The 15,515-nt window shown below is 42.1% G+C and overlaps 1 protein-coding gene across 2 annotated transcripts in view; it reads left to right on the top strand.

Annotated features, from left to right (window-relative positions):
* The window catches only part of WNT7B (Wnt family member 7B), a gene marked incomplete at its 5' end in the record, with an annotated part of 95,942 nt that overhangs the window by 44,785 nt on the left and 35,642 nt on the right, over positions 1 to 15,515 (top strand). For both annotated transcript variants that reach the window (XM_082013896.1, XM_082013895.1), the window contains one exon: positions 10,844 to 11,070. In XM_082013896.1, coding sequence (XP_081870022.1) covers positions 10,844 to 11,070 — 227 coding nt within the window. The remainder of the gene's footprint in view (positions 1 to 10,843; positions 11,071 to 15,515) is intronic.

The raw sequence follows: 15,515 nt of genomic DNA, 5'->3' as shown, positions 1-15,515 counted from the left end.
TGAGCTGTGCAGCCTGAAAGGGACTTTCATGGCACCTCCGTTTGAGGAACGTGCTCACGTTGCAGCCAGCCTAGTGAGCTCATTTAAAGCTACCTGTCTACCCATAGCACAACCTCCCGGTTGCCAAACCTGTCCTAGGAGCAGGACAAGTACCCAGGCAATCAGCCTATGCCGACCTCAGGTCTATGGTGGTTACGCTGCAACTTCTGGCAGGTCACCTAAAGCTAGTCTGGGTACGTCTGCGTGAGGTTGAGCTCACGGCAGGGCGATGGTGCAGAAGTACCCTGGTCTGAGAGGTGGGTTGGCTGTTCAACCACTCTGCATCTCCAGTGCCAGGGACTGGAGGGAGACTGTATCTGCCATGTCACCTAAAATTGAACAGATGCCTCTCTGCTGCTTCCACTAGCTTGTGCCTGTGTAATTTTCTGCGGACTCTCTTTCTAGTTATGCCAGCCTTCTACTGAGGAATGTGACATGGCGTTTTGCTTACTGGTAGCAACATGACAGTACTAACCACAGGATGGCTGTGCGGTCTCTGAATCTATAGAAAAATAAGAGAAAAGGCAAAATATCTAGATTCCAAAAGCAGATCACCCGGGAGAAACTGTGATGTAATTAGTTGCTCCGAAAAAGGGCAAAGCAGACCTGCCTTCATGCCAGACCTGGCAAGGTCAATGGTGTCTGCTGCTGGGACTTCATGTTTCTTTCCCAGTTTTTCCCACATCTTGGAAACAATGCAAGTGTGTTCACTATAAACGAGTGTACAACAACTAGTGTAATTTGAGGGAAAGGTGAAAGTGGGCCATTGAGGAGGAAAAAGTCTAGGGTTCGAGGCTCTGCAACCAAATTGGGAATACGTCAAGGAGCCAATGATCTACCTGGTACACTTAGGTGCCCAGCCCCCACACTCGCTTCCTTACATTCTCCACACCTACACAGGAGAGGCTGCCCTTCCCCTGATGGCATGTCATCCCAAAGCTTTGTCAGCTGTAGAGAAAAATCAAGGGAAGACCTTATGCCCTTCATCCCCTGAGTTAGCAAACAATGGTCTTGCCTTAGGTGGGACATTAAGAGCAGATGGGAACAGCAAACGCTGCCACTGTTTTGAGCAATGCACCCATTCCAGCTGTAGAAACAGGCCAGTAAGTAAACCTGACAGCATTAAGCCCATGGGTTTTTGATTTTAATTTTTTTTGCAGATGTTATTTAATTTCATATCCTGATATCTTATGGCCTTAGCAAAGATTTACCACCATGAAAATAGTGGCGAGGAAAGGAAAAGAAGAAATAAATCATGACTCTCAGTATATTGGTGTATACAGTGTATAAAAAATTCAGCATCACTGACAAAGTGAATTTAATTTTTTCTCTTCTGTTGCTAATTCAAGACCTGTCAAACAGCTTTGTTTGTGGTCATATATCTGTGCAAAAATAGCAACCTCCAGTGGTCCTTTAGTCCAAATTGCACTTTGTGTGTGGGGTCAATATGACCTCTCCACCTTCCTCACTTAAAAGGACCTCTGAGACTACTTTGTACGGCTTTTCAGGTGTAGCTTAAAGCCACATACATGCTTTCATCCTCATGATTAACAGCCACTGCAGTGTAGTCTTAAAATTAACACAAAAGACTAAATTTTCCAACATAATGGCTCATTAGTAAATTTTCTGAATTTATTCTCATTGACTGCTCACATCTTGGCTAACAAAAATGAGTTCCTACCTAAACTACCATAGCAATAAATCTAGATAATTTATTTTTGCAAAGCGGTTACCTCATTTTCCTGTAGATCACTACAACATATTTCAATTTTTATGTCATATCCAGGGAAGGCCTGTGTATGCAAAGTTGAAAATTTGAGATATATCATAAATGTTAAGTGGAAAATATAACAAAGCATGTATTTTTAAATAGATTCCACCAAAAGTCCATCTTTAATATTAAAAACACACAAATGCATATTTGCTACAAACTGATAGACATTTTAGAGTAAGCTAACCAAGGAATGTATGCTTCTGTGCATCAGAACCATTCTACCACGGTTTCAGACCCGCACCATGACTGTGACACACTTTCATCAGATCTCACAAATTAAGCAGGATATGGTTTTGCCAAGTTTTGGACTTTGCCTGAAGGACTTCATCTTTCTCTTCCCCTTTTAACCTTTTCACAGGGGAGAGCTGTCTGCTAAACTTTGGACAAAGCCAAAACATACACTCCAGTTATGCTTAATTAAGGCTTGGAGTTGGTAAAGTCCGGACAATGCCCGTATGTGTGACGGACAGAATGTATTCGTTCTTGTTTGCTGTATGAGAAATATAACAAAAGCGTGAAATTTTACATCTTGAAGTGTGCAAATTTTATTTCTCGATAATGTTGAATTGTTTTTGTGTAGACACAGAAAATCTGCAGCTTATCTCTTCCAGGCATTTTGGTATTTCAAAGTTGTGTTCCCCCACACAAGGGGAATTGTAATATCCCGCCACAGTTATTCTGCAAGGTAATTTTGCTTTCCACTGTGGTGTATCACTATCCAGCAAACAGCTCTGTAACTTTCTGTTAGATATCAGCATGACTCTTTCTAGCGCTAAAGGGAAACAGAAATGGGGTGGAAGGCAAATAATAGCGGTAGACATCAATACCAATTGCAAGTGCTCAGCAGGCGTCTTGGCATTCAGGAATGGACATTTTTGTTACTGATGGTGGAAGTTGCTTGGTACTTTGCAGGGCATAACACAGGTGTGTGGGTGCTTGCAGAACTGAAATGGTAGGCCCTGTTAACTGTGTTTATATAGCCATAAGAAAAGAATTGTATGAAACAGAAGTGTTCCAGTTTGATTTCTAAATCTGATAAGGTCCTGGGTTTTTAAAAGAAATCAAATCATTTTATATCAACATAATTTTTCATTAAACTTACTCACGTAAGTTCAGTTATGCCATGCATGTCACCACCCTCATTACTGGCAAGACCAAAGCAGGAATATTCCAGCCGTTCATGAATTGCCCCATGGATGCTAGGAGAGCCGTTGCCTTCCTGTAGCTTCCAACACAGGCCTATCAGTTTACTTTGGTTTAGCAAACCAAACGCTTCTTGAAACCCAAATTTCTTTGGAATCAATGTTTCCCACACTTCAGATACTTTAACATACTATTTTACTTTTATTGATTTTTATATATACAAGATGTGAATGTTTTCCACCATATAACAAGATGCTGCTAGAATAATGTAAGTGGAGACAAGAAAGAAAAGGCTTGTTGTATAGTAGTTTGCCATGCAAATTCAGAATGCCTGCTGTAAGAGAGTAACTGCCTAATGTAAATGTTCAATTTGCCAGTGATCTATACAATAGGAGATATACGTACATATGAGGACTCTCTTTTCCACGAGTCTTCCCTTGGTGTAGAAAAATTAAATACAAGTAAACTAGAGATGTAACAGGTCTTCAAGATATCCTGTTACATATCAAGTGTTGCCTCACTGGCTGATTAATAAAAAACTATTACAGTGGACCAGCCATGCACCAAATAAGCTATGGGTCAACTTACAATCAGATTGGAATGTCAGTTTTCGGCATATCATGCCAGTAATACTCGGGAGCCATAAATGCTTTTGCTGTCTCATGCTCTGGCATGACTAGTAAGAATTAGTAAAAGCCTGGTACCAAGCACGGATGGGATCTGTGACAGCTGGTGAGCAGGAGAGTCAGATTTTGACTAACCAGTGCCAGCCTTCCTAACTTGGTATAATGCTGTTCAGATGAGGAATAGCTCCCGGGCCTTTGGTTGGAGCTTCAGCTATCTTGCATTGGGAAGCCAAAGCGAGTACCACTCCTCGGCTATCCTCCATTTCAGGATCAGGACCACTGGTGTTCCTATGGTTTTGCACAGCAACTTAAAGACACCGTGCAAGCTGCAAACTCTTCTTGCAGAGGAAGGTGCTCTGTTACGTAGTGGGGCTACCCACCCCACCACTCTCATTCTTGACCGTGCCAGCAATCGCACTGTATAATCTAGCGGGCTCTTTTTTTTTGGGTGGCCTCCTCAGAGAAATCTCTGCCTTTCATTCGGTGGGACTGAAGACATCGCTGTCCATGGCCCCCAGGTCCGAAGGCTCAGCTTGGAGCTCTAACAGAGACGGGTGCATGGCAGGACAGTACCATGCAGCCCTGTTGGATTTCCATTTCAATAACACATGCGTCAAACAATGATTTCCTAAATCCGGCGGTGGAAAACAGAACTGAAAGCCTAAACATATGCAGATGGCATTCAGAGCCCGGGACGCTCCTGCCAATTTCTGCAACTGATGCACGCTCAAAATATTTACTTAGGAATTCTTAATTAAGTAAACCATTCGGTAGTGGTGTACTGTTTCAGATGTGTCACAGTGTCACCACAAAATATCTCGGTGGTTCCTCCTAACAAAGAATCCATTATGGAGCGTTTTTATCAGAGATGGTAGGATAAGTTTTCGGTACAGCGCGCCGAGGTTTAAGCCGTGCAGCTCCTCTGCTGTTAATGGGATTCATGCAGCTAAATCCCTTCATTCCTTGCGGAAAACGAACCGCCTGCCCTACACCAGCTTCAGGTGAATATCGAGTAGCAGGGTTAGGGGTGCGATGTAGACGGTGATCCTACAGGCGTCTATTCAAAGGGCTTGCAGTAAGGCTGGCTCGGTGGCTCGGGGGGGAAACGTGCAGCGTGCTGCTGTGCAGCCAGGAATACAAACGAGCGAGGGTGCTGGAGGAGAAGGTGTAGCTCCTGAAGCCGTTCCTGGCCTGCAATAAAATGGTATTTGCCCAGGGAGAAAGGATTGCTGGAGAAGAAGTTTTAGGGCAATTCTTTCTTTTTTTTTAATCAAAAGGTTAAAATCAACTTGGTTAAGTGAAGTGCTTCGTCTGTATGAAATATGTTGTTGGTTTAATCTCTCTATTTTACATCTTCTTTTGTTATATATTTGTTGGAAATGAATTTTAAGCTGCTTGGAGAATTCTCAGTACACCTCTGTGCCTGTACAGGAGATTGCGGACAGCTCTGAAGACTGGTTAGTTACTGCTGTTTATCTATACGTAGACAGTTCTATTTCATAATTTTGACAAAAATAAGATTCCTCTAATAACAGTAAAATTTACAATTTTCCTCATGCAGCGCATGTGGTTGTACAACTATGTAAGGATTTACTTTCTATTTATATATTTTCCACTTGTGCAAAGACTCTAAGACCTTCTATATACTACAGTTCAAGTGATGACCCTCCTATATGTGAAATTAATCTAAAGTTGCAAAAGCATAATATTTGAAATCAATGAAATGACTAATGTGCTCAAGTTAAGCAAATGCCTACAAATATGAAATACAGACTCAAGAAAGCAAATAACGATTGAGGAGTACATTTCTCTTTTGACAAGCAATACTGCATTACATTTTATATTCTTAAAACTCACATGATTTTAGGCCTTAGTGTCTAATTTCTGAAGTGACTTTTACTTTTATGAATTTCTTGGAATATATAATAATTTTCATGGTTGTGTTCTTTCAATTTTTCCACATAACTTTGTGAAAATGAAAGCTGTAGTTGTTTGGGTTCCAGAGAGAAGACACAACCATAATAGGAAATACATTTTGAGGGAGAATTTTTCATTTTTTGCAACAGTAGTCATCTGACTTTGTATAATTAAATAAGCATTATTTCAGAAAATAAGCTGAAACTTGTCTCCCACTGCCATGAACTTTTGCTTGCTACGACGTTTCAGGATTCTGATCCAGAAATCAATACTTCCAAAACATCGGCCCTGAGATTGTTGTAAGTTTGAACTGCAAGGTCCTATCTGAGCCTGGATTTAGATCAGTGTTTTTTTTTTTTATTTGGATGTAACTCTGTTCATAACTATTGCTCCAAGAGCAGGATCCTGCACCTGGGTCGGGGCAAACCCCGGTATCAGTACGGGCTGGGGGATAAAGGGATTGAGAGCAGCCCTGCCGAGAAGGACCTGGGGGTACTGGTGGATGAGAAGCTGGGCATGAGCCGGCAATGTGCGCTCGCAGTCCAGAAGGCCAACTGTGTCCTGGGCTGCATCCAAAGCAGCGTGGCCAGCAGGTCGAGGGAGGTGATTCTGCTCCTCTACTCCGCTCTGGTGAGACCCCACCTGGAGTCCTGCATCCAGCTCTGGAGCCCTCAGCACAGGAAAGACATGGAGCTGTTGGAGCAGGCACAAAAATGATCAGAGGGATGGAACACCTCTCCTGTGAGGACAGGCTGAGAGAGTTGGGGTTGTTCAGCTTGGAGAAGTGAAGGCTCCAGGGAGACTTCATTGTGGCCTTTTCAATACTTAAAGGGGGCTTATAAGAAAGATGGGGACAGACCTCTTAGCAGGGCTTGTTGCAATGGGACAAGGGGTAATGATTTTAAACTAAAAGAGAGCAGATTTTGACTGGATATAAAGAAGGAATTTTTCACAGTGAGGGTGGTGAAGCACTGGCACAGGTTGCCCAGGGAGGTGGTAGATGCCCCATCCCTGGCACCATTCCAGGTCAGGTTGGACGGGGCTCTGAGCAACGTGATCTAGTTGAAGATGCTCACGGCAGGGGGTTGGACTAGATGATCTTTGGAGGTCCCTTCCAACCCAAACCAGTCTATGATTCTATGATACTATGATTTCAAGGCTGGTGTTTCCTTTGGATTAATTAAATGATGAAGAAAGGTGAAGGCTCTCCATATGCCAGCCATTACCATTAATTGCTTAGGAAACGTGACATTATTGCACTAATGCTGTTTAGTTGGATAACCCATGTGGATGATGTTTAATTGGATAACCCATCTGGATGACCCAACATAAAACTCAAACGTGTGCGGGCTGTCGTGGCGCGGGATGGTTACAATTACTGTAAGCTGCACCAGAACTCTTAACAAAACACTGCACTCAGTATTTCCTTGTGATAAGAATCAAGAGAGTTTGCACCACAGAAAAGATTAGATGGGAGAAGATGCCAAAATGTGGCATGGGGATTTGCCTTTTGACAGTTATAAAGTGAAACATTCTCCATCTAGTGAAAAAAAAAACTGTAGCCTGCAACCTGCCAAGGCGCAGGAGCACGGCACAACCCTCCTGAATGTGTGACGGATGCACAAACTGAGGGATGCCGCAAGAAATAACGGAGAGGAAGCCTGAAATGCTGCTGGGTGCATTTCTTTAATATAAATAAAGTTTTCCAAAACCTCAGTTTCATGATTCAGCATTTCTTTTGGCACTGAAATTATAGTAACAATTTAAAAGTAGGCTAAACAAGACTGAGGGAATATGCTGGTAAGTTCAGGCCAGAGAGGGGGAAGTCCCTGGAATTAATAATAAAAAAACTAAGGCCCTCTCCACCTCCAATAATTGCAGTTTAATTCTTTTAATGAGGAATGTCTTAAAGCACTTTACAAACACATAGTAATTATGATATCCTCACAATACCTTCTGAGGCAGATATGATCATGCTTATTTTCTGGATGAATAGACTCACCCAGCTGCTTTAAAACACTTTGACCAAGGCCTGCTCCAAAAACAATGAAACACCAAAGAATACACTCTTTAACTTAATTATGAGACAGTAGCCATGTGTACGGAGGAAGAAACTAAACTGAAAATTACACATGGAGTAGATACTGTAGCCAACTCTTTCTTGCTTTCCTTTGTTTCAAAAGTCTTAGGTTTTTGCTGCTCAACTTGAGATGATAGTGGAAACTGTGGGGGCTCAGCACTTTTAAAAAATTATGTCAGAAAGTTATCTCATAGCTTTTTTCAGTATTTTTATTTTTTTATTCTTTAAAAAACTATTTATATCATATACAAATAATTCTTATACATAATTTTTATCAGTAAGCGGGTTGCATGGCCTCAGTACGTCAATGACCGCCAGGCAGCCAGGGGACCAGAACTGCATTTCTTGTGCCTGTCAAGCATCAACTTAAATTTTGAATGCCTTTGCTGTTTCTTAGGACCCAATCCTGTATTCCTTCAGGATTAGGTTTTCCTAGAAGGGTCAGTGACTGAAGCAACTCCTGCTGCAAGGGAAATGGGTTACCGGACGGGGAGGTCTCAGGGTGCTTGAGCACCTGCTCTGCCCCAGAGAACCGGGCAAAGCCAGGAGGAGGGTATGGGGCACAGCCTGAGAGGCACCCGGAGAACCACTGCACATGTGGAGCCGGGGAGGTGCTGCTGCCGGGGAGGCCTGGCTGTTGCTCTGCTCTGAAGAACAGCTGTAGAAATTCACCCTTTCCTCAGCTGAGCCACTGCCCGGGCATCCTGGCAGAAAGTGGATGGACAACCCGGGTTCCCTTCAGGCTCCCTCAGGGAGAAGGACCACGGACCAAGCTGCAGCAGCAGAGTCCCTTGTTCCCCCGGCTTCTTCAGGTTACGTACTCTGTACAAGATACCTTTCCTTGTCATAACTTTAAAACCATGGAAGGGCCAAACCTGGATCCTAACATGATTTGGGAAAGGGTCCTGGCCTTTTAGAATCATCGCAGAGTACATGTTTCCAAATACAACACAACAGCTGTAAAGGAAAAATACTTTTCTTTGTGTTTTACTGCAATATTTTCAGAATGTGCATCCTACTTCATGTGGAAAGTCGCTGAAGTCAGACAGTTAAAAGCTCCGTGAGCTATGAAAGAAAACAACACTTTTACTTTTCAGTATTGAGAAGTGCCTGGTTTTAAAAAACCAAATATTGATACATTCCCCTGTGTTTTTCTTTAACTTTTGACGCTGTAAGTTAATATATAAAGTGCCATTTAAAGGTCAGAGAATCTTATTATCTCTGCATCAAACTCATAATGTTTTTTTTAAGATTATGGTATCTCTTGGAAAGTCCTGATTTAAAGACATCATAATTTCAATATTTTATTCAGTTGTTTAAGTAGAGGTAGGCCGGAAAGAAAACCTCAGCTCAAAACCTGCATGCATCTTGGGGACTCGCTGGTTCCAACTGATGCTCCAGTTTTGTTGCTCATTACCCAGAGGAACATGAATTAAAGCTACAGGTCTAAGCGCTCCTGCTCCAAACACTGTGAGTGGTCGGAGCTGTAACTACATTTTGTTCTTATTTTTGTTTAATAGGTAGTACCACATGGTATGCATGCTCTGTGTTTGCAATACCTTGTCTCTGTATCTATAAAAAACTCCCAAGCCATAAATAAAAAACACAATTGGCAAATTTCTCACAGACTGTTAACTTTGGAAAAGATGCACAATTACCTATTAAAGGCAGAATGAACCATCACGGAATTTCCATTCCACAATAAAAGTGGTATTTCATTTGGGCCAGGGAAAGTTCTCCATTTCACCTTTTTTGCTCTGGCTTTACTGTAGTTTATTGAAATGGCAAAATGAAACACTAATTTCGTTGAAATGCAACATTTATGTAGTTTCGCAGTTGCCTTTGAGATCAAGTTGATAAATTCCTATAAAATTCTTCAATTTTGTTTAGTCAGCATTTTCCAAAAAGAGTATTTCCAGTGGGAGATTTTTAACACTAAGAAGAAAGGCTCGAGTCAGTGTTCAAGATGGAGAGCGAGGTAGCGGGGAAGTTAGCCTGTATCCTGTTACTAACCCATTTACACATGGCGACTTCTGCCGTTGTGAAACTCCACATAAACCCAAGGTGCTGCGGCACGAGCTGGGTGAGCGTCTTTACATTCCAGACAACAGCAGCATTTGAGGGGAAAATGAAGTTACCCGTGTGACCCAACACCAGGCTGGGACAAGCCAGAGGGGGAGAGGGTTTGTGGAGCTGCTTCCCTGCAGCTGCGGAGAGGCAGCAATGCCCTCGGCAGCCCCGTTTGCCCGCTGAGGAGCAGGGCAGCTGGCTGGGCAGCGTTGCAGGGGCTTTTCCAGGATTTGCTTGTGTGGCTGTCTCCGGGTCCTTCACCACCATGCTGAGCAAGGCCTGTTTTGCTAAAACACAGCTATACCCCTCTCTTTGCTCCTACTGACTTGTCCAGAGCCAGTTGAAGCATCCCGGCATGCGCCTGGCCGGTACTTGGTAGATACGACCTGGGGCATCTCGCTGAACGTGTACTCATGTTGTCTTATTTTTCAAAATATTACCACTTAAAATGCAGCCTGTAAAGATGTTGAAAAGTGAGCTGAAAAATGAAAAATAAATGCACTAAAGTGAAAACATATGGCAGGTGCACGTTATATGCAAACTTTATAATGAATTCTGGAAATACACTTGAAGAATGAGAACTACAAATGTTTCAAGTCTGGATGGCACGTATTAAGGATCACTTGTATGTGCTCCATGATATTTGCCAGATCTAAAAGCACAGTTATGCTGGTGAACTTTCATTAATCACTCAATATGCTGAGTGTAATAATGGACAAGAGGGTTGGTAGCATCAAGTGATTCTTTAAACTGTGCTTAACAGTTTCAAATGAAGGGTGAATGAACTGGCTGCAGTAGCTAAAACACTGAGCCTGAATCTATGTAGGTCATTCAAAGCAGACGTGAGCTCCAGAGATTTGCGGACAATCAATTATCACTGTTTTTCGCTCTTAAATATGTCTTGCTTTCCACAACACATCAACTGATGGCTGCATGTAGGACTGGAAGCAAAAGTGCCAAAGTTCCCTTTGTTCATTGTTTCTGGCACAAATCAGATTGGGAATTACTGCAAGATTTCCAACCTTATTTGCCAGACGAGAGAGGTTGGGATAAGTCTGGGTCATTATAGGAACCCAACTTCCAACCCTACCCCTTTTTCCCAGCGCCTTGCCTGCCACACAGCAAGCAGCACACAGCAAAAGCAATCAGTGGCCTCAATTTGGTTATAACGTGTCTTTCTGCTTTTTTTTTCAGAGCTTTGTCATCTGTGGTGGCTTTAGGAGCTAATATCATCTGCAACAAAATCCCAGGCCTGGCTCCTCGGCAGCGAGCCATCTGCCAGAGCCGCCCTGATGCCATCATTGTGATCGGGGAAGGGGCACAAATGGGAATCAATGAGTGCCAGTACCAGTTTCGGTATGGGAGGTGGAACTGCTCCGCGCTGGGAGAGAAAACAGTCTTTGGACAAGAGCTTCGAGTAGGTAAGGGTGCCTCTAAATATGCTGCTGAAGTGGTACGTTGGGGCTTGTTTTCTTTTAGCTTTCTCACTGCAGTCCTGTAAAGGTTTATATGCCTCCGGTATTTGCCTACTGCAGTTGAACAGTGATGCTCCCAGAGCTGTGGTCTGTATGTTTTCGCTTATTGAAAAAGTAACTGGCAATAGACAGGACATCTTTAGTGATCTCTAGATGAAGTCATTCATATCTGTGCAACTTCATACCCAGCAATGACCCAGATGCTTGCACAGGCATCCAAGGACACAGTCATCACACCCTGTGAAAAAATATTTCCAATTTTTGTCCTGTTAGAGGTTGCCATGATAACCGTGGTGAATATTACGGACAGTCAAAAGGGAACTAAAATCAGCTCCAAAAAACCCTCTGCAGACTTTACAAAAACTTAAGTAACAGGAGAATCCCAGTTAACTGGTGGATGCATACAACACTGGCCTTCCAATATACAGCAGTGATACCCATTTTAGTGTTGCTATCATATTGTAAAGAAAATACTGCAAGTGATTTGAGGCGGGAAAACTATTCAAAGAAAATAATACAGGACCTTGGCCTGACAAGCCGTTAGCTGGCAGAAGATAAATGATTACTTTCCATTTACCCTATGTCTGATATTATTTCATAAGGGAGATTATGCAAATCTTTTCCAAAACTGAGATCATTGTTTTCCTCACCACCCAGCTGAGAATCCTTAGCCTATTCGTGACCTTTCCTTTCTCCCGCAAGGGCTGCTCACTTACCATCCCCCATACGGTCTGCTGCTCAGTGTTGGGGTAACATTTTGTAGTGTGTGGCTCTCACAAAGGCGCTCAGAGTGGTACCATCCAGTTTCTCAATGGGGTTGGAGCATGTTCTCATTGTGTCCAACTCTTCTTTGGGTGACACCTCTTTCTTGAATTCAACGGTTTGGGTGAGTCTAATGTCTGCAACACAACTGAATGTGGTCAGACATAAGAACTCTTTGAAACTGTGTGAAAAAAAGGCATAACATTTCATCCCATCTGTGCAAAGAGGAAATTACTTACATGGTGCTTTCGTTATTACTAGAGATCAAGGCTTTGGGTTTTTTTTCCAACACCCTTGTGAAATGAATTCCAAAAGTTGAGGTACGCTTAAGTCAACAATGGAACTGAATATTTTTTCAAAGAACATGGAAGTCTGAGAGTCTGGCTGAGGTCTGGGCTTTTTAAGGGCAGTGGCCCAGCTGTAAAGTGTTGTAATTGAATAAATCCATTGGCATCAGGGGAACTGACTTACACCCAAGGAGAATCTGTCGTATTCTGTGAGCATTGCTCCAGACCAAATCACAGAAGTGGAGAGGGCTAAAACTACTAATAAAAAGACCCAGTAAACCAAATTAATAACAAAAGAAAAGTCTGAACTTTTTGAACTTCAGAAAAAAGTTTGGTAGAATTTGGTTTTGATGCTGAAAAATTGGTGGTGGGGCATTTGCTTGTCAATGTCTCTTCCAACATTTTTCCTAAGATATTTCTAATTCTGTTTAGAGAATACTTCTTGCCAACCTTTTGTTTCCTAAAAAGAGAGTAAGTGGAAGGCATTAAACATCCTCAAGACACCATATACAGGAAATAACCTAACATTTGACTTTTACCTTCTATTTTAAACAAAGCAGGAAAACATCCAGTCACTTTAGTCTTGACTACTAGAAGCACAGGTCTGGTCCTCCTTGGTTGGTCTTATACTTGTTTATTTTAAGTTGATGTCCAAATGATGTTGCTGCCAGAAAATACTCAGCTGCCAAGCATGCTACTGTTGTACTTCATGTTGTCTTGATCTGCCAAAGCTTTCACGCATGCTCTGACCATTAGACAAGTCCTCTTAGCTTCTGTGAGATCATTTATGTCCTTGAAGAGGCACACTCTGGAGGGTTGTACCAGAGTTGGTGTTGTCACTAAGCTTCCTGGTGAAAAGGGTTTCACCACTTCTGCTTTCCTCTTCAGGCTGAGAATCTTGGGAGACCTCATCAGCTCTGTCCTTGTACTCATGAGTAATAACCCTCTTCACCAGAGAGTTTCCTTTTAGCCTCAGAAAACCTGTAAGTGAGCACATTCCAAATGCCTAAAGAGGGCTAAAAATCATGCCTGTGCTTTCATTCTGAACATTTCTATACAAAATAAGAGCTAGAGGGAACAAAAATTATTTGGCATCAGGATGGACCAGCTATCAGGTTGGTCAGACTATACAAAGTTTGAAAAAAACAAGGTTTTCTTAAGCCACTGTTCAGGCCATATTTGCCAAAATGTTCACCAGATTTTTGCCCTCCTCACTGAACCTGGGTGGTTTCTTGCAACTCTGAAATGACTGATGTGGAATTTGGTGGGTTCTTTTATGGCTTAACCCAAACACAGACGAAACTTGGCAGTTGCAGCTGAGTTCTGCTTTGACATTTGTTGGGTGTGAAACCACACAAACTGTAACGGATGGAGAAGGTTTACATGACCCCTGCCAGCTGAGCCAGATATGTTCCATGCAGGTCTATAAAGGATCCCATAATCCACATGTCTTTATTTACTTTATTAGTGGAGTAGCACCCAGAGACGATGTGGTCACTATCTAGGAGAAAGACAGGGTTTAGGAAGTGGTGACTTTATACTACTGAGGGGAAAAAAAGTAAAAAAAAAGGGACAAAGGTAAAAAAAAAAAAAACTTTAAAGGTACAAAATACTTGTAAGCATAAATATTCACATGTGTAACAAAACACAATCACGTCTGACACATACAGAAACACGAAACCAGACATTTGATTCTGCCTGAACAGACTGAAGAAAGGATTAAGACTAAAAAAGTCTTAAGTACTTAAGTACTTCACCCCAAAGGAAAGCTCATCTAGCTTTTTCCTGGAATCACTTAGGGAGATGAACAATCAAGGCAAATTATTCAGGTCATAAGGAGGAGAGGGTGAGGAAATTATTATGGCATGATGATAATTGCTCTCTACCTGTGTGGGAAAGAGAGGACCTGTTGTTTAGCCACTGGACCAAGGCTCTACCACGAGCACTGACAAGGTTATTCTAACTCATATCCTGATGCAACACTTCCCCACACCTCAAAGTCAGAGCAAACCCCCAGACTCACCCAAGATGAGGTTTCTCCAACAGCTGTGGATCTGTTGCCAACACCACCTCTTGGGTGCCATTGTGCTCCAGTCATGCATGTCCTTCTGCCACAACCAAGCAGCAGCCAGAAGGCATGACACAGGAGCAAATGTCCACCCTCATGACTTCTGGGGACCCTACTGAGCCAGGGGAATCCCCAGTAAGTTAGCTAAGCTGGATCAGTGATGAGCTGTTTTTCCAAAGTTACTTCAGTGAATGAGGGCTGTAGCACCTATATAATATGTGGGAGTCTCCATTAAAAACAAGTGGAATAGTACAGAGGACAGAATAACAGCTGTAGAAATTATGTTAGACATGGGGCATTCATGTTGATGTGAAAGATTTATAGCAGTCAGAGATAAAAAGTGACAGAGAGATCAAAATTAGTAGCGTGAACAAAGGATGTGCCATCGGATGAATTAGATAAGCATTGTGTATAGCTTTTTTTGGGGTATGTTTATGATTGGGAACCTTTCCATAGTCATGCCATCCCCAAAGAAAAATCACTACTACACTCACTTTACCCATCTTGTCCCTGTATATTTGTCACCTTCCTGCACTCATCTCTAGTTTGCATGCCAGCTTCTCACATGAAGCAAGAAGCTTTTGCACTCTCCATTCATTCCTGTTTCTGTAAGCCTTTTTAACAAATTACCTCTTTGAAAATTACCTCTTTAACAAATGGGTACACAAATTAATTGGTTAATGATATCTCAGTTGTTATTATCGATAACCATTGTTGAAAGATAATTGTCCTAACTTTTTGAAGGCAAGGACCCTGATTTGGAATATTATAGATTCTGGTCCTATCAGGTTATTGATACAAAAGAACTCCAGCACTAGGGACTGGTCTCTATTCCTTCAAATGATGTTTGGATCGATCTATCATGTAGGTAACTCTAAAAGTTACAGATCATTAACAACAGTTGGAAGCAAAGAACTCCATGCAAAAAAGTAAGTGGTGCAGCCTTTGAAGTACAGAGTCAGAATCAATAACAGAAGTGAAATCTACTGTTGTTCTTTGACAGTGGATTATTCTGGCTAGTTACGTGTGCATTGACCATTTCCTCTGGAATTCTCCGTGAAGTGCTTATAAACAGACTACTCTTACCAGTGCTAAATCCAGGGCAAAAATAAGGTGGTTTGAAAAATATAGCTGTCAAGATATCAAAAGTAATCTGTAGATGTCTCCTTTGTCAGGCTCATGATGTGGAAAATGTTCATGATTTAGTAGTATTCATTTGACTGTATCATTGATACAGTGATTTGCCAAATCCAAAACTGGACACCTGACAGAGA

The sequence above is a fragment of the Phaethon aethereus genome, assembly GCF_964289735.1.
Source record: "Phaethon aethereus genome assembly, chromosome: 1".
NCBI classification, from domain to species: Eukaryota; Metazoa; Chordata; class Aves; order Phaethontiformes; family Phaethontidae; genus Phaethon; species Phaethon aethereus.
Note: the sequence above shows the minus strand (reverse complement) of the source record. Positions and strands in the feature narration are given on the sequence as shown.